The 22,524-nt window shown below is 36.0% G+C and overlaps 1 protein-coding gene across 4 annotated transcripts in view; it reads left to right on the forward strand.

Annotated features, from left to right (window-relative positions):
• The window catches only part of CTNNA2 (catenin (cadherin-associated protein), alpha 2), a 1,182,142-nt gene that overhangs the window by 240,871 nt on the left and 918,747 nt on the right, over nucleotides 1-22,524 (forward strand). For all 4 annotated transcript variants that reach the window (XM_011963728.1, XM_011963709.1, XM_011963731.1 and 1 more), the window contains exon 3: nucleotides 18,034-18,229. In XM_011963728.1, the coding sequence (XP_011819118.1) occupies nucleotides 18,034-18,229 (196 nt within the window). The remainder of the gene's footprint in view (nucleotides 1-18,033; nucleotides 18,230-22,524) is intronic.

Genomic DNA, 22,524 nt, shown 5'->3' on the forward strand with positions numbered 1-22,524 from the left:
ATGTAACAAACCTGCACGTTGTGCACATGTACCCTAGAACATAAAGTATAATTAAAAAATAAATAAATAAATAAATAAAAGTTTAAAAAAAATCTAATCATGTACTCCCTAGAAAAGACTGTCTCCTGTCATTTCCTGTCCTCTTTTTCCATCCTTCTTCACATTTTTGTTTCTTTCTAAATTGTCAGTGCCTGCACCTTGAAACTTTGAAGATGCTCCCCAGTTCCTTTCTACAAAAACTTTACCACCTATAGATTTTTTTTCCATAGGTCATTTAGAATCCCTCTTTCTCCTGCTGCCTGCATCCAGCATCTGTTGTGTGAGTCCAGGAGGAAGTAGTTGAAACACAGTGAGTGAATGATGAGAGTCCACTGATCTCACTAAGGAAATGCATGTGAATCCGGCTGTCTGGATATTTCTCCCTCTGCCAGGTGACCTTAGGTCTGCAGATCTGCAAGTACAGGGTTTGAGACTGAGCAAACTTGGGTTTAGGCACATAGGCCATATAAAAGTTAGCCAGCAGTTTGCAGTTTACCAGGCATAAACTTTTTCTAAATCTGTTTTCATTTGTAGAAGACATACTCTTAACCTTTGACACTAGATTGGTGTAATCTTGGTGATTAGAAAACACTGAAATGAGCTTCTGTTGAATTTCATGTTCACATCTACACAGCTTTCTTTTGATCCATCAGTCAATAGATAGAGATATGAATGTATGTGTGTGTGTGTGTGCATGTGTGTGTGTATCTATCTATATATATATAGATAAAATATTTAGTTTGTACTATTATAGTTTGTGTTTTAAGTAGTTTGTGGTTTAATGCAGAAGTCTCCAATCCCACAGTTGTGGACCAGTACCTGTCCATGGCCTGTTAGGAACCCATAGCAGGAGGTGAGTGATGGGCATGTGAACCTTACCACCTGAGCTCTGCCTCCTGTCAGATCAGCAGGGGCATTAGATTCTCATACCAGCACGAACCCCATTGTGACTTGCACATGCAAGGGATCTAGGTTGCATGCTTCTTATAACAACAAATGCCTGATCTGAGGTGGAACAGTTTCATCCTGAAACCACCCCTCCTCCCTCCGACACATTCCCCCTGGTGGAAAAATTGTTGTCCATGGAACCTGTCCCTGGTGCCAAAAAAGCTAGGGACCACTGGTGTAATGGGAGAATTATAATGTACACTTACATATCAAAATAATAATATTTCAGTATATGATGTAAGTATTTCTTTGGAAAACAAGACATATCTTTTAAAATGGGGTAAAGAGATTCTATCTGCCTACTGGCATAGTTAGGTTGATTGATTTACTTATAAAATGATGGCTAGAACATGAGGAAATATATTAGACTTCAGACTACATATTAGGTTTTGGATTTGTTATTATTGGTTAAAAAAAAATCTTTGCCTATAAAAAGTGAGTCGGTTTTAAATAGCGTACTTAGGCAATCACTGTGTTGCTTATCTGCATTCACAAAGAGCAAATGAAAACCGGAAGTGACTACATGTTGCTTAATTAGTCCAATTAAACACCTGTCTTAGACTTTCTTGCTTAACAAACCCTCGACTTCTTAAAGTCACTAGCACATTGCTAAAAATATAACTTTAATTTGAAAAATTGTTGAACTGTTTTGCACATTTCTGTATGAAAAATGTAAAAAAAAATACATGGGAATTATGCATTGCTTAAAACAAAAAGATTAGACTTTGTAATTAAGCTAATTTAGTGGTACTATACAAATATAATCAGATTGAAAGCTTGTTAAAAACACATTAGAACAAAAGAAAGAGTATATATGAAAATAAGCATGGCATGTGTTGAGGAATTCCATAAAATACTTGGATGAAAGACAGGAGTGGTCCTGAGATCCGCAGGACTCCCTGTAAGCCCCAGAATGTCTTTAGCTTAGCCACCTAAATGACTTGGAAAGATACCAGAAAAGGAGATCTCTGATATTCTTTTGTGAATCCCTCTTAATTTTGACCTAAAAATTCATTGAAAATCAATACTATCCCATTTATTTTAGTTTATCTCAGTGAATAGAGAGAACAGATTTCAGATATTTGTATATAAAACTTACCATCATGAACCAGGAGTCAAGAATTTTACTTTATTAGCACATAGAATGTAGAAATTTGAAGTAACTTAAGGATAATTTTTAATTTATAGCCGACAAAAATGAATCCCAAAGAGATTAATTGAACTCAATTTTATACAGTGAGTAAGTGGCTGGTCTGGGGCTCAAGTTCAATTATTCTGACCTCATGTCCGGCACTCTTTCCCCTTGTGGTTGTATGTTCAATATTATTTTTTGGAGCATTCCTTTAGTTACAGAGCTAAGTTCCTTAAATAAACTGTCTTACTTAAGCTTCACAGCATCCCTGTAAGGTGTATATTATCGTCTTCATTTTTCAGAATAGGAAGCTGAGTCTCAGATTCAATCATTTGTCACCTAAGTAAGAAATGGCGAGTTCCAAATTCTGTATTGTTTCTGTCCCCTGCCCCATGCTGCTTCCTCTCACTGACATTTCACTCTGCAGTATTGAATGCTTCCGTACTAATTATCCAGGGCCCATTCTGCAGTTTCAGAAATGCTAATACCAGTTTTAAAGAGAAATGATATCCTGAATTAGAAAATGAGCTGCTTTCTCTTTGCGTGTGAGTTGTCCTAATAAAGGTTCACAAGAAGAACCTTGACAAGCATAATTACAACCTGCTCATTTCCCCTTTAAGTCATCAAACATTCCCAAGAAGCTTGAGGCCTCCAAGAAGTGATGCTTAAGGAATGTAGCTTGACAATATGGCAGTGCATTCAAGTGGAAGGCTGGCATTCTATCCATGAAGAAGATGACCCTACAGTAAAATATCAATGTGGCCTTTTTTCACATCACTGGCATTTTACCAGCAGTTTGTAATTTAATGGAAGAATAATAATGTACACTTACACATCAAAATCAGAAAATGTCAGTGTATGATGTAATTGTTTCTTTGAAAAACAAGGGAATGTCTTAAAATGGAGTGTGTCATGTATACTGTAATAAAATTATGCAGCCACATCAGTTGTCTTGCCATAAAACCAATTGATTATAGATTTAAAAATTTGTATTATGTAAAATGAGACAAATATGTGTTGATCATTACCTTAGGGTAATAAACTACAAATGTCAGACAAACTAAAACCTGAATTATTCTTCTTTGATAGGCTTTATGACTTCTGGCAGGCAAATTGCTCAAAGCTTTGATTTTCTTATCTGAGTAATAGGGATAATACTTTTATTTCCTTATTTTTACAAACATGTGCTGTATGTGTAATGAGCTGAGCATATCTGGAGAACACTTAGTATTTAACGTTCTATTAAGCAAAGAGCAAGGTAGTATTATTAACCATGGTTTACTTTAATTCTAGAGTAGAAACTAATAAACAATAGAAGGATGAGATTTTGTTGAGATTTTTCTGCTTCTAATTTTTGGAAGAAACTGTTTTTATATATGCTAGTGGAGAGATTTTTTTTTTTTCTTAGAACTTAGTAGGCTTGTGTTAAACTTAGCTCCCTGTGGCTTTCAAGTATAATTTTCTTTATAGGAGACTAGTATTGTTGGTTTTATTCCAAGAAATGATAATAGATTATTTATATTTTTCATTTTAGTATTAATTCCAGCTATTAATTTTCAAGCTTATTAAGAATCTAAAGCTCCTTTTCATTATTTCTAAAAGGTAGCTTGAAATTTACATTTTCAATATATCATAGTTACCGTGATTTGATAAAGTATTTTTAAAAATATATGTCATATGACAAAACCATGAAACTCAAGGTAGAGTGTACACACATATACACATACACAGGACACAAATATAGGCTAGAATTCCTTTCATGTTACAGAGAGACAGACAAAGAGATAGACCAAAACAATAAATAAATAAAAATAAATTCTGTGGTTACTACACAAAAATATGAGAAAAATAAATAAATCATTTTTATTTGATGCAATGAGGTTTATATCCATACTTTCCTACTTAGATGTTTCTTTTAAGAAATTTAAAAGAAATTAATATCAAGGAAACTAATATTAAACAAGAATAAATAAAATAATATCAAACACTGTTACTTTTTAAGGTCAGTGTCATTTAAGCTATAAATCCCCCATATCAAAATATGGGTTTGTTTTTTTAGGTTACTAGAAATTTTCTTTGTTTTGAATTGTGCTACTTTTGAATGTTGGCTTTACCCTCTATACTTAGTAGGAACAAATACAAGCTTCAGCCAATGAAATAAGAACAGACAGGGCATGGTGATAAAGTACTTGAATCTCCTGTGCTTCGACGATGATTTTGATGGTTTTTCATTGATGATTTAGATTTGCTTATTGAAGTGTGGTCTCAGTGAGCCCTGTATTCTCAAGTCATCTACAGTGTTGCCAAATGTGGTTGATCTATTTTCTGAAAAACTTTTTCTGATTTCTGAAATGGACTAATGTGTTTTTCTGTATCCAGCATTCAAACTGATTGATAATCCCTCTGCAAAACCCGTGCAGGTATAAAAGACAAGAGGAGATGTGATAGCTTGTGGCTACCCACCAGAACTGTTTGTGCTAGAGGGATGTGAGTTCACTTACACGTTGGGTTTTGCTTATCATTTTCATCCAAAAGAAAAGGATACATTGAGATGCTTGTGAGTGGATAGAAATAGAAAATTCATTGCTAGTGGAGGTTTGGTAAGGATTTTAGTGAGTGGAAAATCTGGCTGGTTGTCGGTGAGCTACATTTGGGCTGGAAGTATTGAGGGAGATGATCAGACATTTGAGCTATCTTTAAGGCATTTGGCCATAGCCCTTAACGTGCTCTCAAGTTTAGAGGGTGGCAGAAAAATATTTATTCTACAACTTTATTTTTGTTTTTTACCATCAAATGCAGTTTGTCTCTTTAAGAACGAAAATAAATATTCAGACAAAATTCTTCCAGTTAGCAGAAATCACTCATTTTCTCCTAAAATGACATTAAAAAGAGTAAAAGCTTTTTAAAGTCTGTAAGTAACATTTGAAAAATTTGTAAATACATTGGACTATATACATACCAACTATATCTACCTGTATTTGTAGGCTTATTTAAAAAATCTATACTAATGTCATAATTTACTAAAGCCATTAACTGAACTGTTTGAAATTTCATTCTCAATAATTCTTTTTAGAGTCAGTAGTTGGGTCTTTCCATAAGAAAAAGTTTGCAATCTGACTTGAAAAACTTTGGATTTGTGATATTTGTCTCCCTGTTGTTCGTTTTCTGCTCTGAGAGATGCCAACAAGTGGCAACTGAATTATTCCCAGGTCATTGAAAAGTGAAGAGAATGGATTCCCAGAACTGTATAAGAACAAGGACTTGGCAATTTAAATTTTTTTCATATAAAAAAATGGGCTTTGCGAGTCCGAGGCGGGCGGATCATGAGGTCAGGAGATCGATACCATCCTGGCGAACACGGTGAAACCCTGTCTCTACTAAAAATACAAAAAAAAATCCAGGCGTGGTGGCAGGTGCCTGTAGTCCCAGCTGCTCCGGAGGCTGAGGCAGGAGAATGGCGTGAGCCCGGGAGGCGGAGCTTACAGTGAGCCGAGATGGTGCCACTGCACTCCAGCCTGGGCGACAGAGTGAGATTCCGTCTCAAAAAAAAAAAAAAAAAAAAGAGGAGGGGGGAATATGTTCCTAGCAATTCATAGAAAAAAGTGTGTGAAACTCACCTAAAAAGCACGAGACTGGCAGGCAAAGCTTTATCCACCAAATGTTATAATAAAAATATTTTCATAATAAAAGAGTAAAACAAAAAAAAGTTTGTATATGTCTTTGTGTGCATACAAATACAGAATGTGTTTTTTTCTAAATTAGCATACATTCCTGAACTAAGAAAGTTTTACATACATTACACAATATACATAAAAGTAGACATTTAAAAGAATGGCATAAACTTTTGAAAACAATATTCTGCTTATTAACTGTATACAGTGATATTAGCTGCTGTAATAGAGGATCTTTAAAAATCTCAGAGACTTAACAGAAGTTTTCTTCTTGCTACATAATATCTCAATGGGTCTTTCTGATCCATACGTCACTCTCTTCCAAGGGAAACTTCAGGAAATTAGGCCCCTTTCAGCTTGTGGCTTCTTCATCTTCAACACCTGGCTTCCAAGTTTGCCAGTTGGGAGAAAAACAAACAAACAAACAAACAAAAAACATGGAGGATGATTTTAATGTGCCAGATTGAGAAGAACACACAAGCACTCACTGATGCTCACATTTCATTGGCTGGAATTTGTCAATTGACCACATCAACTTAAAACGAGAGTGAAAAATAGAGTCTCACATTGTGTCCACAGGAAAAAGAAGTGGGTTGGTTGGTGACACCCAGCAGTCTTCTCCACTAACAATTACAAACATAATAAATTTGCTTTTTGCTAAGAATAAAAATCAACAAATATATCTTAATTGGCTAAATTTGCTGGATGTTTTCTCTTTTTAAAGATTTGCAAGTTGTAATTGCTTTAAACCATCATGAGCAAGGACCCTGGGATGAGATTCGTTGTCAGCAATAATAGATGTAAATACATAGTTGAACTTCTCAGCTCTGATGAGATTATATGTTTTTTTCTGCCTATAACCTAGTTGACAAAGAGGTTGTATTATGAATAAAGTTAATGTTGACTATGTGTTTTCTTATAGTTTACTTATGCTTGTATTTTTAGTACTATCTTCGATCTCCAGTTTATAGTCTTTTAAAGTCTGTTCCATTCTGTGCATGGGTATGTGTGTGTGCAAGTGTGTGTGAAAACTAGAATATTTAAGACTTAAATCCACTTACCAGGTACACATCAAAGTGTAAGGTCACCCCTGCAATTCCTGGATTTGTGGACCCTTACCCTTACCTCAAGATACCCCATTTATCGTATGTGACATGTGACCATCTAAGGTAGGGATAGGATATAGTCCTTATATGAAACAGTAGTCAGGCTACATTGTTTTGTATTTGTAGACAAAAATCAATATAGCATCTTCATATTTTCCCTGCATCCCACCGTCTACTATTCCCTATAGAGTGTGTGCACCCTGTGCAGGAGTCCACTAACCTTAAAAAAAGAAAATATCAAACCTCGTGCCCACGTCAATCAAAGAGTACAACAAAAAGATGATGAATGTTGGAGGAATGAGAATTTGGGTAAAACTGAGTCCTTTGCCTAACATACTGTTGACTGGAAAATATTTTGTGTCTGTCGTGCTTTCAGATTTGTTTCTACTCTTTCTTGGAACACTTTGGCTTTACTTTGTTTTATTTTGTTTTAACCTTAGTAAATACAAAATAGTGACTCATGAATGGAATTGAATTTTTAATTTCTAGGGACATTCTTAACAGCATGGATTTCCTCATATGGGCACTGATGGTTAAAATATTTTGGAATTTGAAAAAGAGGAATGCCTCATTACCCATTTAAAATCCTTGGTTCTAAGCAATTGCTTCTTCAGTGAATATCTAGCATTATTTTGGTGTCTTAATTTTGAGCATCACTTTTCATTGGCTGTAAGTGTAGATACTGAAAGTTGTATAGATTTTAGGATAACCTAGGTTGGCAATAGATCCTTTAAACAAGTTTGTTTCTTTTCGTTGCTTGGTTTATTGTGTTTTATCAAATCAAAGATGCCATCAACTGTAAGATATATATTTTAGATACTCTAAGAAAAAAATTAAGTTCTGCCAAATATATCTTTAAAAATGACATAAATTGTAACACTCATTCTTATTTTGTATATGTTAAACCGTGGTGAAAAGGTATACCTTAGAATTAATGAAATACAAAATATTACGCTGTCTTCCAGCAAAGGTTTCAGGAAATTTTAAGGATATATAAACTGCAGAAAGATTAAAACATCTTAAAGGAAAATGCTTTTAAGAAAGCAAGATGAATGTAAGAACAAATAAGGAGCAGGATTGAGACTAATTTGGTAACAATCATCATTACATCATATGCCTTCCTGAAGGGACCATAAATTTGGGTGAAACTGTTTTGAAGTCCGTACAAAAAGGAAAAGGAAATCTTAATTTATTACGCAGCTTAAAATCATAAAATATAATCAAACCAGTTTTTAAGAAGTGTCAATATCCTTGGTACTGAAATGAACAAAAATTTATGTAATGTGAGCAATAATAATATCTCATCAATAACCTTAGAGAATACACAGTGAGCATCCTATGACTTTGTGCAGTAGTATCCTCCCATTGAGGTAAGTGGTATCACAGTAAGTCAGTAGAAACACTTTTACCAGTGTCCAGTATAATACTTCTTCTCTCCTGGCTTATCTGCTTTAATGTAGAGTGGCTGGTGTTTTGTACTAGGTGGTGAGAGAGAGATGGACTGAACATCCTTAAACAAACTAAATGTTTCTCTCAGGCAAGCTTTTGGATGGCAGTGATCTAGACCATACTCTCTGGAGGTTACCAAGAATGGAGCTTATCTATGCTGCTGTTTAAATATGAAACATCATGCCCTAATAGAGACTGGAAAAAATATTAGTTGATATTCTCTAGGGAAAATTGAGTTTCATCTGAAGAATACGTGCATAAAGAAAAGGCTGCTGGGCATGGTGGCAGGCGCCTATAGTCCCAGCTACTCCAGAGGCTGAGGCAGGAAAATGGTGTGAACCCGGGAGGCAGAGCTTGCAGTGAGCCAAGATCACGCCACTGCACTCCAGCCTGGGCGACAGAGCGAGACACTGTCTCAAAAAAAAAAAAAAAAAAAAAAAAGTTAAGAAAAGGCTGCTGTACTTTGTATCGGCTCATAGACACTACCGAAACACTTCCTAGGAAATGAGTTCAAATCGCATCTCACCTGTAACATGAAAGGATGATCCAGTTCCCAAACGCTCTACTCCATAATTTGCAGCCACAGAAACTTTAGCCTAGAAAAATTTTAATATACGTATGACTGGCTATTCATGCTGGCCATAAAAATATCTCACCCAATCATAGATATTTATTTGGGAGGTTATTTCTGAATTCTACTTGCTATTATTTTCTTCAGGAAATATATACCACAGCAACTGAGTTATAAGGCTTGCCTCATGGCCTTATTTAAAAGTTGAGGGTGCATCTACAATAATTAATAAGTATAATACATTAATTATAGGCTTTCTTTATAGCAAAAATTAATTAGTGCCAGTTCAGTCCTATCTTAGATAATTAAATCATAAGACCATATCTTCAAGGTTTCAGAAAGCTGGTCTTCCAGGTCTCAGTATCAGTGGGCATGCATCTGAATTCTACGCAGTTAACTATCAGGTAATGGGGAGGAAATTTCAAAGACAAAGAGACAGACTAATTATCTGGAGGTTTAATGCATCATTAAAAAATCATTGTTTCTGACTTTTGAAGCTGTGGAAGCGTCAATAACTGTGGTTCTTATGATTTCTTTTTAAATCTGAAATAAGGTGTGAAGTTGTACTTGAGAGAAATAATCCGTTCAACAAGAGATCCTATTATAGTAGTTTCTATTGTAGTAGTTTCTGTGAAAGTTTTATCTTAGTTATTAGTGAAGTTGAAAAAAATTTGTATTATCACCTCCTTTTGTATCAGAATTTGTATAACTTTGTTGGTCTGCCTTTCTCTCTGATGTGTACAACATATAATGTACATATCTCTTTAAATCTCACAAATATTCTGCTCTAGGAAATAACTTCTAACACAGTATACCAGAAGGTAAGCATATATATTTTTATGTATTTTATGAGAAAAGGCACAAGCCATATTTGCACTTACTCTATCATTGCTAAATGAATAAATCAGGTGGTTCAAGGAAGGATACTTTAAGAAAAACATAATTTTGATGTATTACTTGGCAGTTAATTTTTAACTGGTCATTAAAACCTGACTTAAGATTTCTCCTTAGAAGCTTGGTGTTATCAAATATATTACTATATGAAGACTTAACTTCATATTTCAGGTTAGTTGCATAAGTTTTCCTCTTTCAGGAATTTTTCATTCATCTTCAGTTGCTCCTGGAATAGAGTGCTTTTTGTAATGTTGTCTTCAAACATTCACCCCAAAAATGCCTTGCTTTGGAATTTCTAATTTTTTTAATTTTTACTTGTTTTAAATTTTAATCTTTGTAGGTTTTGGCAGCAATTGAAGGCTGCTCTTGTGTTAACTGAGTAATCATGAAGATTGAACTACTTTAGAGCAACACTGCAGTAGAATTCACAAAAACTTACTACTCACATCTGCAAAGTGCATGAGTCTTTAGGCATCTAGCAAAACAATGCCCAAGTTATCTTGGTTCTGCTTTATTGGTTTTTCTGGAGAGCTGAACAATTTCACCATATTTATATATGTACACTCTCACTTTTCCAAGTTCCTTGTACCTGCGAAATAGAGGAGATGCTTTCCAACCAAAAGACAGTGAATTGATTCACCAAGCTGTAAGGAATCATGAGGTATCTTGACACCTGAAATGAGAGGAAGGTTTTACCTGTTAAAAGTCACTGCTGCTGGGCGCGATGTCTCATGCTGGTAATCCCAGCACTTTGGAAGGCTGAGGCAGGCAGATCACCTGAAGTCAGGAGTTTGAGACCAGCCTGGCCAATATGATGAAACCCCATCTCTACTAAAAATACAAAAAATCAGCTGGGCTTGGGGGCAGGTGCCTGAAATCCCAGCTACTCGGGAGGCTGAGTCAGGAGAATAGCTTGAACTCAGGAGGCAGAGGTTGCAGTGAGCCAGGATTGTGCCACCGCACTCCAGCCTGGGCAACAGAGTGAGACTCTGTCTCAAAAGAAAAGGTCACTGTTCTGTCTTTCACTTTTTTTTGCTTCAGCTAGACTCCTAGATAAATGTTTCTGAAAGTAAAGTTTATAATCCATACAAATCTTAATTGTATGCAACGAATGCAAAATGCCTACACCCAGACCTACCTGATTAGAAGCTCTGTGGGTAGAGTCCAGAAATTTGCCGCCTTATAGGAATCTAGGGGAATGTTAGGGATGATAAAGTTGGAAAATAATTGTGCCAAATTTTAGCATTTCTTATCTTTTAATATGCATATGAATCAACTGTTAGTAGGTCTGGGATGGGGCCTGTAATTCTACATTTCTAACAAGCCTAGATAACACTGATGCTCTCCATAGCTCACTTGGAGTATCAGTGGGCTCAAGTTTTTCAGCTGGCTGCCCCATGGGGTAAGGCTTAGACAAACTACACTGTTGCTGGTTTCAGGAAGCAACAGAGTTGCTCTGTCACAACTCTCAGGTCCTTCTCACATTTCAAAATCAGTGTAATGGAGTTTACAAGACAAAGTGCTTTGATGCCCTGACTATTGCTTATTATTATTTTGGAGAAAGAAGTATTTCATGTCTGTTGAGCTTTTAGAGCCTAAAAGTAGAGTATTGATCAAGTAGATAAGACATAGTCAAGTTGACAAATTGTCTTAAAATACAACACATTGCAAGAAAGAGAAATGAATGAAATGATCTTGGCCACTGCACTACTGCCATTGTGCAGGAGTGGTGGGTCTACTTTTAGGACTTTAGGTCCTGAGCAGTCTATACCAGCCTGGGTCTCAGTTTTATACTCAGATTGCACCATTAACATATCTGAAAACAATGGTGCCTATTATCTGACTATTTCTGAGTTTTCCACTGGCCAGGGTTCCCTGGGACCATTATTAGATTAAGGTCCAAGGACCCTTGAACACTTATATTCTTACCTGTGACCTGCAGAATTTCTTCTTTTTAAGGAGAGGCAGAGAGATTGAGGAAATATTTGGGGTAGGGCTAGAGCAAAGTTGAGTATTCTTATAGGTTGTAGTTAGGAAGTCTGCAGAGAGGAGGATGTTGAAGATTTAGCAGGAAGTTGGCGCAGCTAATGCAATAGTTCTGGAGGATGTGATTAGGAAATTAGTTAAAGGGGTGATGGTAATAGCAGGCTTTTCCTGTTATAGGAGGGATAGAGATAAAGATGGATGCAGAAATAAGTGAGTTTGGTGGCAGGTGATGTATGTTCCTTTTAAAACTATATGAATTTGAGAAGGAAATGATTACTGCTAAGAAAATTAGCCAGGAGATATTTCTAGGAGGAAGTGAAATTGAGTCAATGGCACTAAATGTGGTAGAATGGTATTATAAGATAAAAATGATTTGATTTAACAACCTGTTAACTAACTTAAGAGGACTCTGCTACAGGAGGTGAGAGGATTAAAGCAAATTTCACTGGGCTGAGAAATCAATGGAAAGAGAAATGGACACTTTGAACCCATGCTTTTCTTTTAAAAAAAACTTGGCAGTGACTAATAAAATCTGAATTTCTTAACTTGGCTTTCAAAGCCTTGCAAAGTTTTGTTCCATTACATCTATCTAACCTTACTTTCCAAATGATTTATAGGTTTGCTTTATTCTCAAGTAAGACTGATTTCCTTACTGACTTGGAAAACATGAACCCCATCTTGAGATGTGTCAATATTCATGCTATTACTACCAGTTTTTGTTGCAGGGACTTTGCTTCCCCCCTCCCCCTTCACCGGACGCCTTTTTTTTTTTTTTCTCCCTACTGCTTGCAAATGGATAGGAAAGAAGAATGTGTGGATCTTGAGTGATCCTTGCCTTGGGTGAAAGTTAAGAGTGGGAATTAGAGAGAATCCCTGGTTGGGGCAGAGGGAGACTTAACATCCAACTAAGGATTTCCATAGAATGAAACATTTGTTTGGAGACAGAAACATGTTTTAATAACATATTCTCAGTGTTTGCTTACAAAGGGATTTCTCTGTCAAACTCTTCCATTCACTGAAAGAAAACAGCTTCTGATGTATCTTAAAGAAAGTGTGCTTACATTTGCCTTTTATTTCTGGATTTCTCTGCTTGTCCTCATAGGGCCCATGTTCTAGTAACATATTCTCAATGTCTGCTTACAAAAGTTTTTCTCTGTCAAGCTCTTTCATTCACTGAAAGAAAACAGCTTATGATGAATGTTCAAGAAAGCATGCTGACATTTGCCTTTTTTAAAATATAGATTTAGGGGGTACAAGTGCAGTTTTGTTACATGGATATGTTGTGTAGTGGTGAAGTCCAGAATAAGCCATTTCTTACAAGACTGCCAACAAGCTGTATTAGACACTTAAAAAGTCTATGAGTACCATCTACCAAGACCTAGTGTCAGTATGGATATCAAACTTACGCACAGATACCTGCAATTCCAGCAACTGGGCCACCTTGTGCCTCCCACCTTTTCATCAAAATGTGTTCCTGCTGCTCTGACTTCTCTAAGGCATCCAGTTGTGGATGCAGCTATATTCGTATGCAGAAGCTGACTGCACTATTCATTAGAATTAATAATTCTGATATTCCCTAACTGACTTGAGAGGTGGTGGGTGGATCCATGGGACTAGGTAGTCATTTTCTTCACTAAAAATCTTTGATTCCTGATCTTTAGTATATCTTGGTTCTTCATGACTGAGCAATAAATTTCTTTTTTTTAATTTCATTTTTATTTTAAGTTCAGAGGTACATGTGCAGGTTTGTTATATAGGTAAACTTGTGTCAAGGGGGTTTGTGGTACAGATTATTTTGTCACCCAGGTATTAAGCCTGATACTCATTAGTTATTTTTCCTGATTCTCTCCCTCCTCCCAACCTCCACCCTCTGATAGGCCCCAGCGTGTGTTGTTTCCTTCTATGTGTCCATGTGTTCTCATCATTTAGCTCCCACTCGTAAGTGGGAACATGCAGTATTCAATTCTCTGTTCTTGCATTGGTTTGCTAAGGATAATGTCCTCTAGCTCCATCCATGATCCTGCAAAGGACATGATCTTGTTCTTTTTTAAGCAATGAATTTCCCTGTTGTTCTTTGATTTACCCATAGAAGAGCATTGCTACATAGGAAACCTAAAATCTACTATTTGGTTAGTTATAAGATTTTTGAAATACTTTTGTCCTTCTTTGACTTTCAGCTGACACAAAAAGCCCTAATATGCATTTTCTAGACTGAGACTTTTGAATATGTCAGATATTACAGGGCATTGCAGGAAGATAGGATAACATAGTTGGTTAACATTTCACTGACATTTATAAATATACATTTATATATATATATATATATATATATATATAATGCCTTTGAATGAAAAGATAACCAATAGGACACAAATAAATGTAGTGAGACAAATGTAGAGAATAAATACATTTTAAGATGATTTTGTCTTTTAGCAACCTCTCATTGTTAGAAGGAAAAACAAGAGGAGAATGGTGAGTTCTCAAGTTCCAAAGATACAGCATAGAACACAAGAATAATTTAGCCTTTTGTCTCTCTGGAGCCATGTGAATTGGAAGAAGTTCTTTTTTACACCTAAGGTAACTTCTCTAAGCTGGGTTTCCCTACCTGTAAAATAACAAGATAGAACTGAAGTAGATGAATATGAACTTTCAGAATTTTAGGTGTAAATATAGGCACAGCTCAAGAAGAATAAAAGCCTTTAACATACTGGGGAAAAAATGACACTTCTGGTGGGAAAAAAGGAAAGTGTGCAGTAGTGTAGAGTGGCACGCATTGTCATAGGGTGGCAAGAGAAGGGGCATGGCAACTCAGGAGGAAGGTAGGAGAGTGAGACTCAATCAGTGCATTTGCATAGCAAAGGCTAGGTTGAGAATTCCCAAGAGTGGTTAGTTTAAAAAGACAGACCCAACTTTTTCACCTACTAATGGATCTAAACTACTTTTGCTACTTCCATTTAAACATTTGATATACTGGCCAGAAGTGAGGAGCAAGAGTCCTGCATATGCTAATCTTAAATAATCTGTCTCTAATTTACTGAAAAGTTTATTAAGTTTACGATAAAAAGAGAACTAAACTGAAAGAGAGGATATTTTAAGTTTACAGTAAAAAGAGATCTGAACCGAGTGAGAGGCTTTCTTGGTTATTTGCTATGTAAATATCTAGAATGCTAATTTTAGAATAAACTGGGCAGAAATGACATCTTTTCAATCTTGAGTCTTCCCATCCAAGAACATGAGATGTCTCTGTATTATGTAGGTCTTCGTTTATGTTCTTCACTAAAATGTTATTTTCCCCCATGTGACATTCTACATGTTATGTTATGGTTATTTCTGATCATATAAATGTATGCTTATTGTGAATGGCATATTTAAAATCACATTTCTCCTTTGTTACTGCTCTTCTATTAGGTTTTTATTTTTTATATTGTATTTAGCCATCTTGCTGTTTGCTCTTGTAGTAGTTGGACTTGTTTGTCTTTTAATTATTTTTTATTTTCTTAAGAATCCTATTCTCTATAAGTTAAGATGTAATTTAATGTCTACTCTTCTAATACTTATATATCTTCTTTTTCTTATCTAAATTATTAATTTGTCCTCCAATAAAACACTGAATAGCAGTGAAAAGCATTGACAATTGTTTATTCCAAGCTGATTAAGACATGAGCCTTTATGGAAGCCCATCCCTTTCTTTCTATTTGCCTCTTTTCCCTTTCTTCCCTTTGTGCTCTTCTACCATGACTACATGAGAGCTTTTACTAAATGAGGATTGATTTGCTTCTTCTGAAAGTAATCACATTTTTCTTAGGAACTTCCTGGTAATATTCCATGGTTTCTTTTTCCCCACAAAACTGATATTTTCTATTGGTTTGCTATTATTTGCGTCACCTAAACTGTGCCTAATGCAGTAATGCACCATGACATATAGAAGGCTAGAAATGTGTCAGACCCTCCAGAAAATGAACCCACATTATAGTCGTGTAGCAATTTTGGTAGTGTCACTACCAGCTTCTACTTCTTAAAAATGTCAATTTATCTAAAATTAATAGCTCTTCTCCACCCTATTTTTTCTCATTTGTGAAGTCTAAAAAAATAGATTATGAAACATCTCATAATTATGTATAAAACGAGAATAAATTACATCTCAGTGAGAATAGGGAGTATTTTCCTCTGATAAAAGGTGCCTGGCCTAAATGCAGATGGTAGAGATGGTTGCTGTGTTTGCTTAGGGGATTTATGTGCTTGTTTCCAGGTATTGGCTGTTCTGGGGAGTTGAGGTTCTTGGAAGAGTAGTATGTTCATTGTTAGAGTAAATCCTCATTAAGGAGAATGTTCCTGCACCTCAGAAAAGCAATCTTTGTGACAAGCTGTCTTTTTTTTAATGGTTGCCGCGTGTGGGTGGCACTGAAAAGATTACAATGTGTTCCTCATTGCATACACATTTTACAGCTAAACCAGTATTATCGGATATTCTTATATTTAATGATTTTGCCACTTTTTGGCTAGTGTTTGTACTTAAATGACCTTATAGAATCTTTCTTAAGTTCACTGTATATAATTATTTAGCAATCAAAAGAGAGCCAAATATGACAGCTCCCAACCCTGCACTAATCACCTCTTAAGTATTGGTTCTGTCTACATACATCATCTTAGTTTACATTTATTCAATCTTTTTTTTCTTTCAGTGCTATCTCTTTCTCTATAAACTGACCAGATATTAATTGTGACTTTGAGTAATTGCTTTGATTGCTCTGGGATTTGGAATAAACATCAGAAGCTAACTCCATTTGGAACTTTTTTGTAGACTGGCTTTCTTAACCTCCAATAACATCTTTAGTCTGCTAACCAGGGTAAATATCAACGAAAATAAACCACAGAACATACATTCTTGTGAAGCTGATTAAAAAAAAAAATACAGCAGTGAACATGACTGGCAACTTTTGTTGAACAGAATATGGAACAGTTGTATTCATTTCCCCTCCAAACTTCTCACTGGTGGAAAATAAAGGTTCAGAAGTTTATAGGAGATAGCAAGTTGCTCAAAAGATATTAATAGCCTTGTTAGCAAATTAAATAGCTCTAGATATAGTGTTAAAAGAAGTTTGGCAGTTGAGATATGTGTCCAAATTATGATACTTAGAAAAAGAGTGATAATCGATTCAAATCTCATGATTCTAGAAATTGTAGCTGGTTAACTAAACATTGAGTCTGAATTATTTATTCCCCTCACATAAAATTTACCATTTTATTTATTCTATTTTATTTTCTGAGATGAAGTCTTGCTCTTGTCGCCCAGGCTGGAGTCCAATGGTACAATCTCGACTCACTGCAACGTGTGCCTCCTGAGTTCAAGCAATTCTCCAGCCTCAGCCTCCCGAGTAGCTGGGATTACAGGCACCTGCCACCACGCCCAGCTAATTTTTGTATTTTTAGTATAGATGGGGTTTCACCATGTTGGCCTGGCTGGTCTCGAACTCCTGACCTCAGGCGATCTGCCTGCCTCAGCCTCCCAAAGTGCTGGGATTACAGGCACCTGCCACCACGCCCAGCTAATTTTTGTATTTTTAGTATAGATGGGGTTTCACCATGTTGGCCTGGCTGGTCTCGAACTCCTGACCTCAGGCGATCTGCCTGCCTCAGCCTCCCAAAGTGCTGGGATTACAGGCATGAGCCACCATGCCTGGCCAAAATTTACCATTGTAATTTATATAAGATAAAATTCTAAATAGCAAAGGTCTTTAAAAGTCCTTGGAAAATAACATATAAGTACCGGGTGTTGGCTACTCATTATTTATTAATTGCTCATTCATCTCTGCCCTGACTTACAGGGCTCAGCACTGGATATTGGTTCTCCTGACTCAGTACTCAGAGGCACTTCCATTTTTGCTTTGCTTCCTTGCCACCCTGAGGCTGGGTACTCCAAGGAGCACTGTACTTGTCGGTCTGTAAAAGTGAGTGAACTTGAAACTTTGAACTACTGGCAAGTATGCTATTTCTGATTATTCATGTGCTTTTGTTTCTCTACAGGAAATAAATGATAACCATTTATTTGTATGCTAATCCATGTAATTCCACACTTTCCTTGGTAAGGCTATGTGATGAGGCTAAGTGATGTGCATTCATGATTTAATAATGAAATCCCACGATTTAATAAACACAGAGATTTAGAAATTATGAGATAACATGACACTTCTAGACAGTTTTGCAAAGAAGTTTTACAGTCTTTCCTTTATATTTAAGGTGACTACACTTGTCAACACAAGCAACAAAGGCCCATCTGGTAAAAAGAAAGGGAGGTCGAAGAAAGCCCATGTACTAGCTGCCTCTGTAGAGCAAGCCACTCAGAACTTCCTGGAAAAGGGTGAACAGATCGCTAAGGAGAGTCAAGATCTCAAAGAAGAGTTGGTGGCTGCTGTAGAGGATGTGCGCAAACAAGGTAGGCAGAATGATATTATTGTTTGAGGGGAATCTATACGGATGTGCAAACAATGACTTTTTCTTTAGAATCAATGGATATTTACTCAAAGAAGGAGTCTTACGTTTTTTCCTTTCTATCTGCACTTGTTGTTAATGTTTGCTGGACGTGGTACAGAGAGATATTTTTGTTGTTGCAGTATGGTATAGCTACAAACACTCCATGTCTGCTGTTACTTCAAAATCTTCAAGTTGTTTTTTCTTGGTAAATGAAAACAGACTTTGCGTCAAACTCAGGTTTTAGAGAGAATGGGACGGGAAGATGTAATGTTTATAGAGTCATGGTAAAATCAAGTTTCTATGGATGAAGGGGGAGAAGAATGTAAAGTACTATAAGACAATTATTCTTCTTTTTCTGCGAATCCCAAATTCATATTTTCAGTTCACAGATTTCCTCACAAACATAGCAAGCTAGCTACCCATTAATGAATCAACTACCTCTCTAGCTAGCTAGCTATCATGCTGTTGATTCAGCATTTTAAAATTTTGATTTGTAGTAAAATATACAACATAAAATCTTAACTATGGCCGGGTGCGGTGGCTCACGCCTGTAATCCTAGCACTTTGGGAGGCTGAGGCTGGTGGATTGCCTGAACTCAGGAGTTCAAGACCAGCCTGGGCAACACGGTGAAACCCTGTCTCTACCACAATACAAAAAATTAGCCAGGCATGGCAGCATGTGCCTGTAGTCCCAGCCACTCGGGAGGCTGAGGCAAGAGAATTGCTAGGACCCAGGAGGCGGAGGTTGCAGTGAGCCAAGATCGCACCACTGTACTCCAGTCTGGGTGACAGAGTGAGACCCTGTCTCTTAAAAAATAAATAAATAAATAAAAAATCTTAACTACTTGTAAGTGTACAGTTCAATAGTGTTAATGATATTCATATTGTTGAGCAAGCAATCTCCATAACTATTTCATCTTGCAAATGGAAACTCTCTACCTATTAAACTATTCCCCATCTCCTCCTCCTCTGGTAATCAGCATTCTACTTTCTTTTTCTATGAATTTGACTGCTCTAAATACCTCATGTAAGTGGAATCATACATATTAGTATTTTTTTGACTGGCTTATTTCACTTAATGTAATGTCTTCAAGGTTCATACATGTTGTAGCATGTTTCAAAATTCCATCGTATGTATATACCACATTTTGTTTATACATTCATCCATTCACGGATGTTTACGTTGCTTCCACTTTTTGGCTCCTGAGAATAATGCTACTATGAACATAGAGGTAAAGATCTCTCTTTAATACCCTGAGTTCAGTTCTTTTGGATATAGACTCAGAGGTGGTATTACTGGATCATATGATAATTATATTTTTAATTTTTCAGAGCCTGCATGCTGTTTTCCACAGTGGCTGCACCATTTCCATAGTAGTGCACTCCTACTAATGGTGCACAGCGGTTCCCATTTCTCCAAATCCTCACCAACACTTGTTTCATTTTGTGAATTGTGTCATCATAATTGGTGTGAGGTGATATCTCGTTGTAGATTTGATTTATATTTTCCTAAGTTTACTTATGTTGGGGAAGTTTTTATATACTTCTTAGGCATTTGAATATTTTTTTCGGGGAAATGTTTCCAGTCTTTTGCCCATTTCTGAATCAGGTTGTTCAGTTTTGTTGCTGTTGTTAAGTTATAGGAGTTCTTTTTATAGTCTGGATATTAACAGCTTACCAGACAGTGATTTGCAAATATTGTCTCTCATTCTGTAGGTTGCCTTTTCACTCTGTTGTGTCCTTTAACACAGAGAGTTTTTAAATTTTGATATAGTCCTACGCAGTATCTGTAGTTGAAAGTTCTAAGGACCATGAAATCAGAACAGACACCTACTTCCAAGCTTGGTCTCTCTCTTGCATTTTCTATCTTGAAGAATGCAATGCATATCTATTCAGTTGCATGTTGCATAAATCTTGGTGCCATTCTTGTTACTTCCCTTTCCTTCCAAATATAGTCTATTGTAAAGTTTCCTAGATCTTACCTCCTAAATATCTATTTAATGGACCGTTTCCTGTCTCAGTTATTCAAAGGCACTATGTTTTCGTGCCCCAGGGCCTTTATATATGCTGTCCTTTTCACGCATTTCTACACTTCCCAGCTCAAAGAACACCTTCTCAGGGAAACTTTATCTGAAACTCCTGTCATACTTTTTAATGGGTCCTTTCCTTGTTACTTTTCACAGGATAATTAAGTATTTGTGAGGTGACTGTCTTTCATGCCATACTGTAAATTAATAAAGGCAGAGACCAGACCATGTCTCTTTTGCTAATCATTGATTTGCAACGCTAAGTACTCATTAAATATTTGTTGAATTATTGAATTAAGAGGTGAATGAATGGTCTCTCCCAATTCTTCCTGCAAACCTAGCACTGTGTCAGTTCACAGCTGGATATTTAGTACCTGGAAACACCACCCTCCTTCCACACTAACAAATACCGTTCCCCATGCTGCCCTCTTCTTCCTCATCCTCTCCTTCCTCCTAAAACCTAATTTCATTTCTATGATACTAATTTAAATTATTACTTTAATTTGCAATGTTAAATGTGCTACATTTTATCAATTGGGGACAGAGTATATTTGTGTATGTGTTTTGGCAATGCGAAATCTTCTAAGTTTTCAGGTGCATTTGAAAACTGATATTCCTTCTGAACTGTAGATGGATGCTTGTTTGTTTTCATGCCTCTATAGGCTGGATAGTTGTTTTATTTTTTTCTTTTGTTGTGGATTTTTTAGTTTGACTGCCATATAATAAACTGTATGCACTTAAAATTTACAATATGATAAATTTTGACAAATGTATACATCCATGAATCCATCTGTGCAATGAAGATAGCAAAGGTATTCATGGTAGAAAGTGGTTTGATTGGTTCCTGGGCCTCTTTTTAAAATGTTTGTCTTTTATGATGAGAAAATTTTCCCTTTAGTTTCTCCAAAACCTCTTAAGAATTCTTTTGTCATTACGAGTTAGTTTTCACACATTCTGTAGAAACTAATATTTTCATTTTCTTGAAGCTTACATGAAATGGTGTTCTTGTGGATATAATAAGCAACACAGTTCTTGACCAGACTATCCTAGGAGTATTAGAGTAACAAATTTCTACAGATGCTAATTGAAGACAGCTAACAATGGTTGCTCTTCCAGAGGATATTTCAAGCTTGCTTTTTATATTATCCATTTCTTGTTACAAAACAATTCTATATCAGAAATGATGGCTATGTCTAACCTGCATAAAGCTCAATGCCATGTGCTGCTTCTCTTGAACAGTGTCAAATTCAAGGAAGCATTAGTATAGTATGCAAAATAACCCCAAAAATGGGCAAAAGTCTTTAAAATTCGCTTTGTTATTTTTCCCTCTGCAGTCTCTCCCATCCGCTGCACATGCCTCCCAGGTGTGAATCATGCACCTCCTCCCTGACAGCAAGGTCCTTAGTCTCTTGTTTGAATTTGATGCCCAGAAGCTCTTATCTCCATTCTTTCCATTCTCTAGCACAGCTTGTTGTTATGTAATCCCCTTAGCTTATCTGGCTTTACCTGATTCTCCTGCTTGCCCATTACCCAAATTTTATTTACCAATGAGAGCCTGCACTGATTTTCAGAGAGAGGTAGAGAGAAAGGAGCTTGTGGGTAAGGAATATGGAATGGGATGAGATATTTAGTTAATGGAAACTTTAAAACATAGTATCTTTCCTTCTATCATAGAAATCTGCTTTCTAATTTGGAAGATGATATTCAGAAATTATGGACACACTGACATTTAGAAACAATAACCTCTTTTAAACAACCTCCAGCATCCATACATGACTTATTTATTAAATGACATGTTGTAGGAATGAAATCTGTTAGCTTTACTATTGCATCGTTTCTGTTTTTATTAAAAAGTATTGTCACTTTTTGTTTTCAGCATAAGTAAATGCCAATTTTCATATTGTACATGTCCATTTTCAGATCTTTAATATACAACTGTTTTGTTCTTTTGAAGTTTCACAGCATTCATTATAATTACCCAATCTGTCAAGATTATAGATAGAATTGTCTTTTTAACTATATTATTATTGTATCTCATATAGCTAAAGTGTTATTTGAATTTGTTTATTATTAAATATATATATATATATTCTCTTTTAAACCTAAGCTGCATGCCAGATCTCTAAAAGTTTTCAGTATGACTGGTGACTATATTTTTACTGTAGAATATTCCAGTAGAAGATTTCCTTATATCTGTAAAAAAATACTGGAGTAGGTGTTGTGCTGAACT

This window comes from Colobus angolensis, unplaced genomic scaffold (genome assembly GCF_000951035.1).
Source record: "Colobus angolensis palliatus isolate OR3802 unplaced genomic scaffold, Cang.pa_1.0 Scaffold118, whole genome shotgun sequence".
NCBI classification, from domain to species: Eukaryota; Metazoa; Chordata; class Mammalia; order Primates; family Cercopithecidae; genus Colobus; species Colobus angolensis.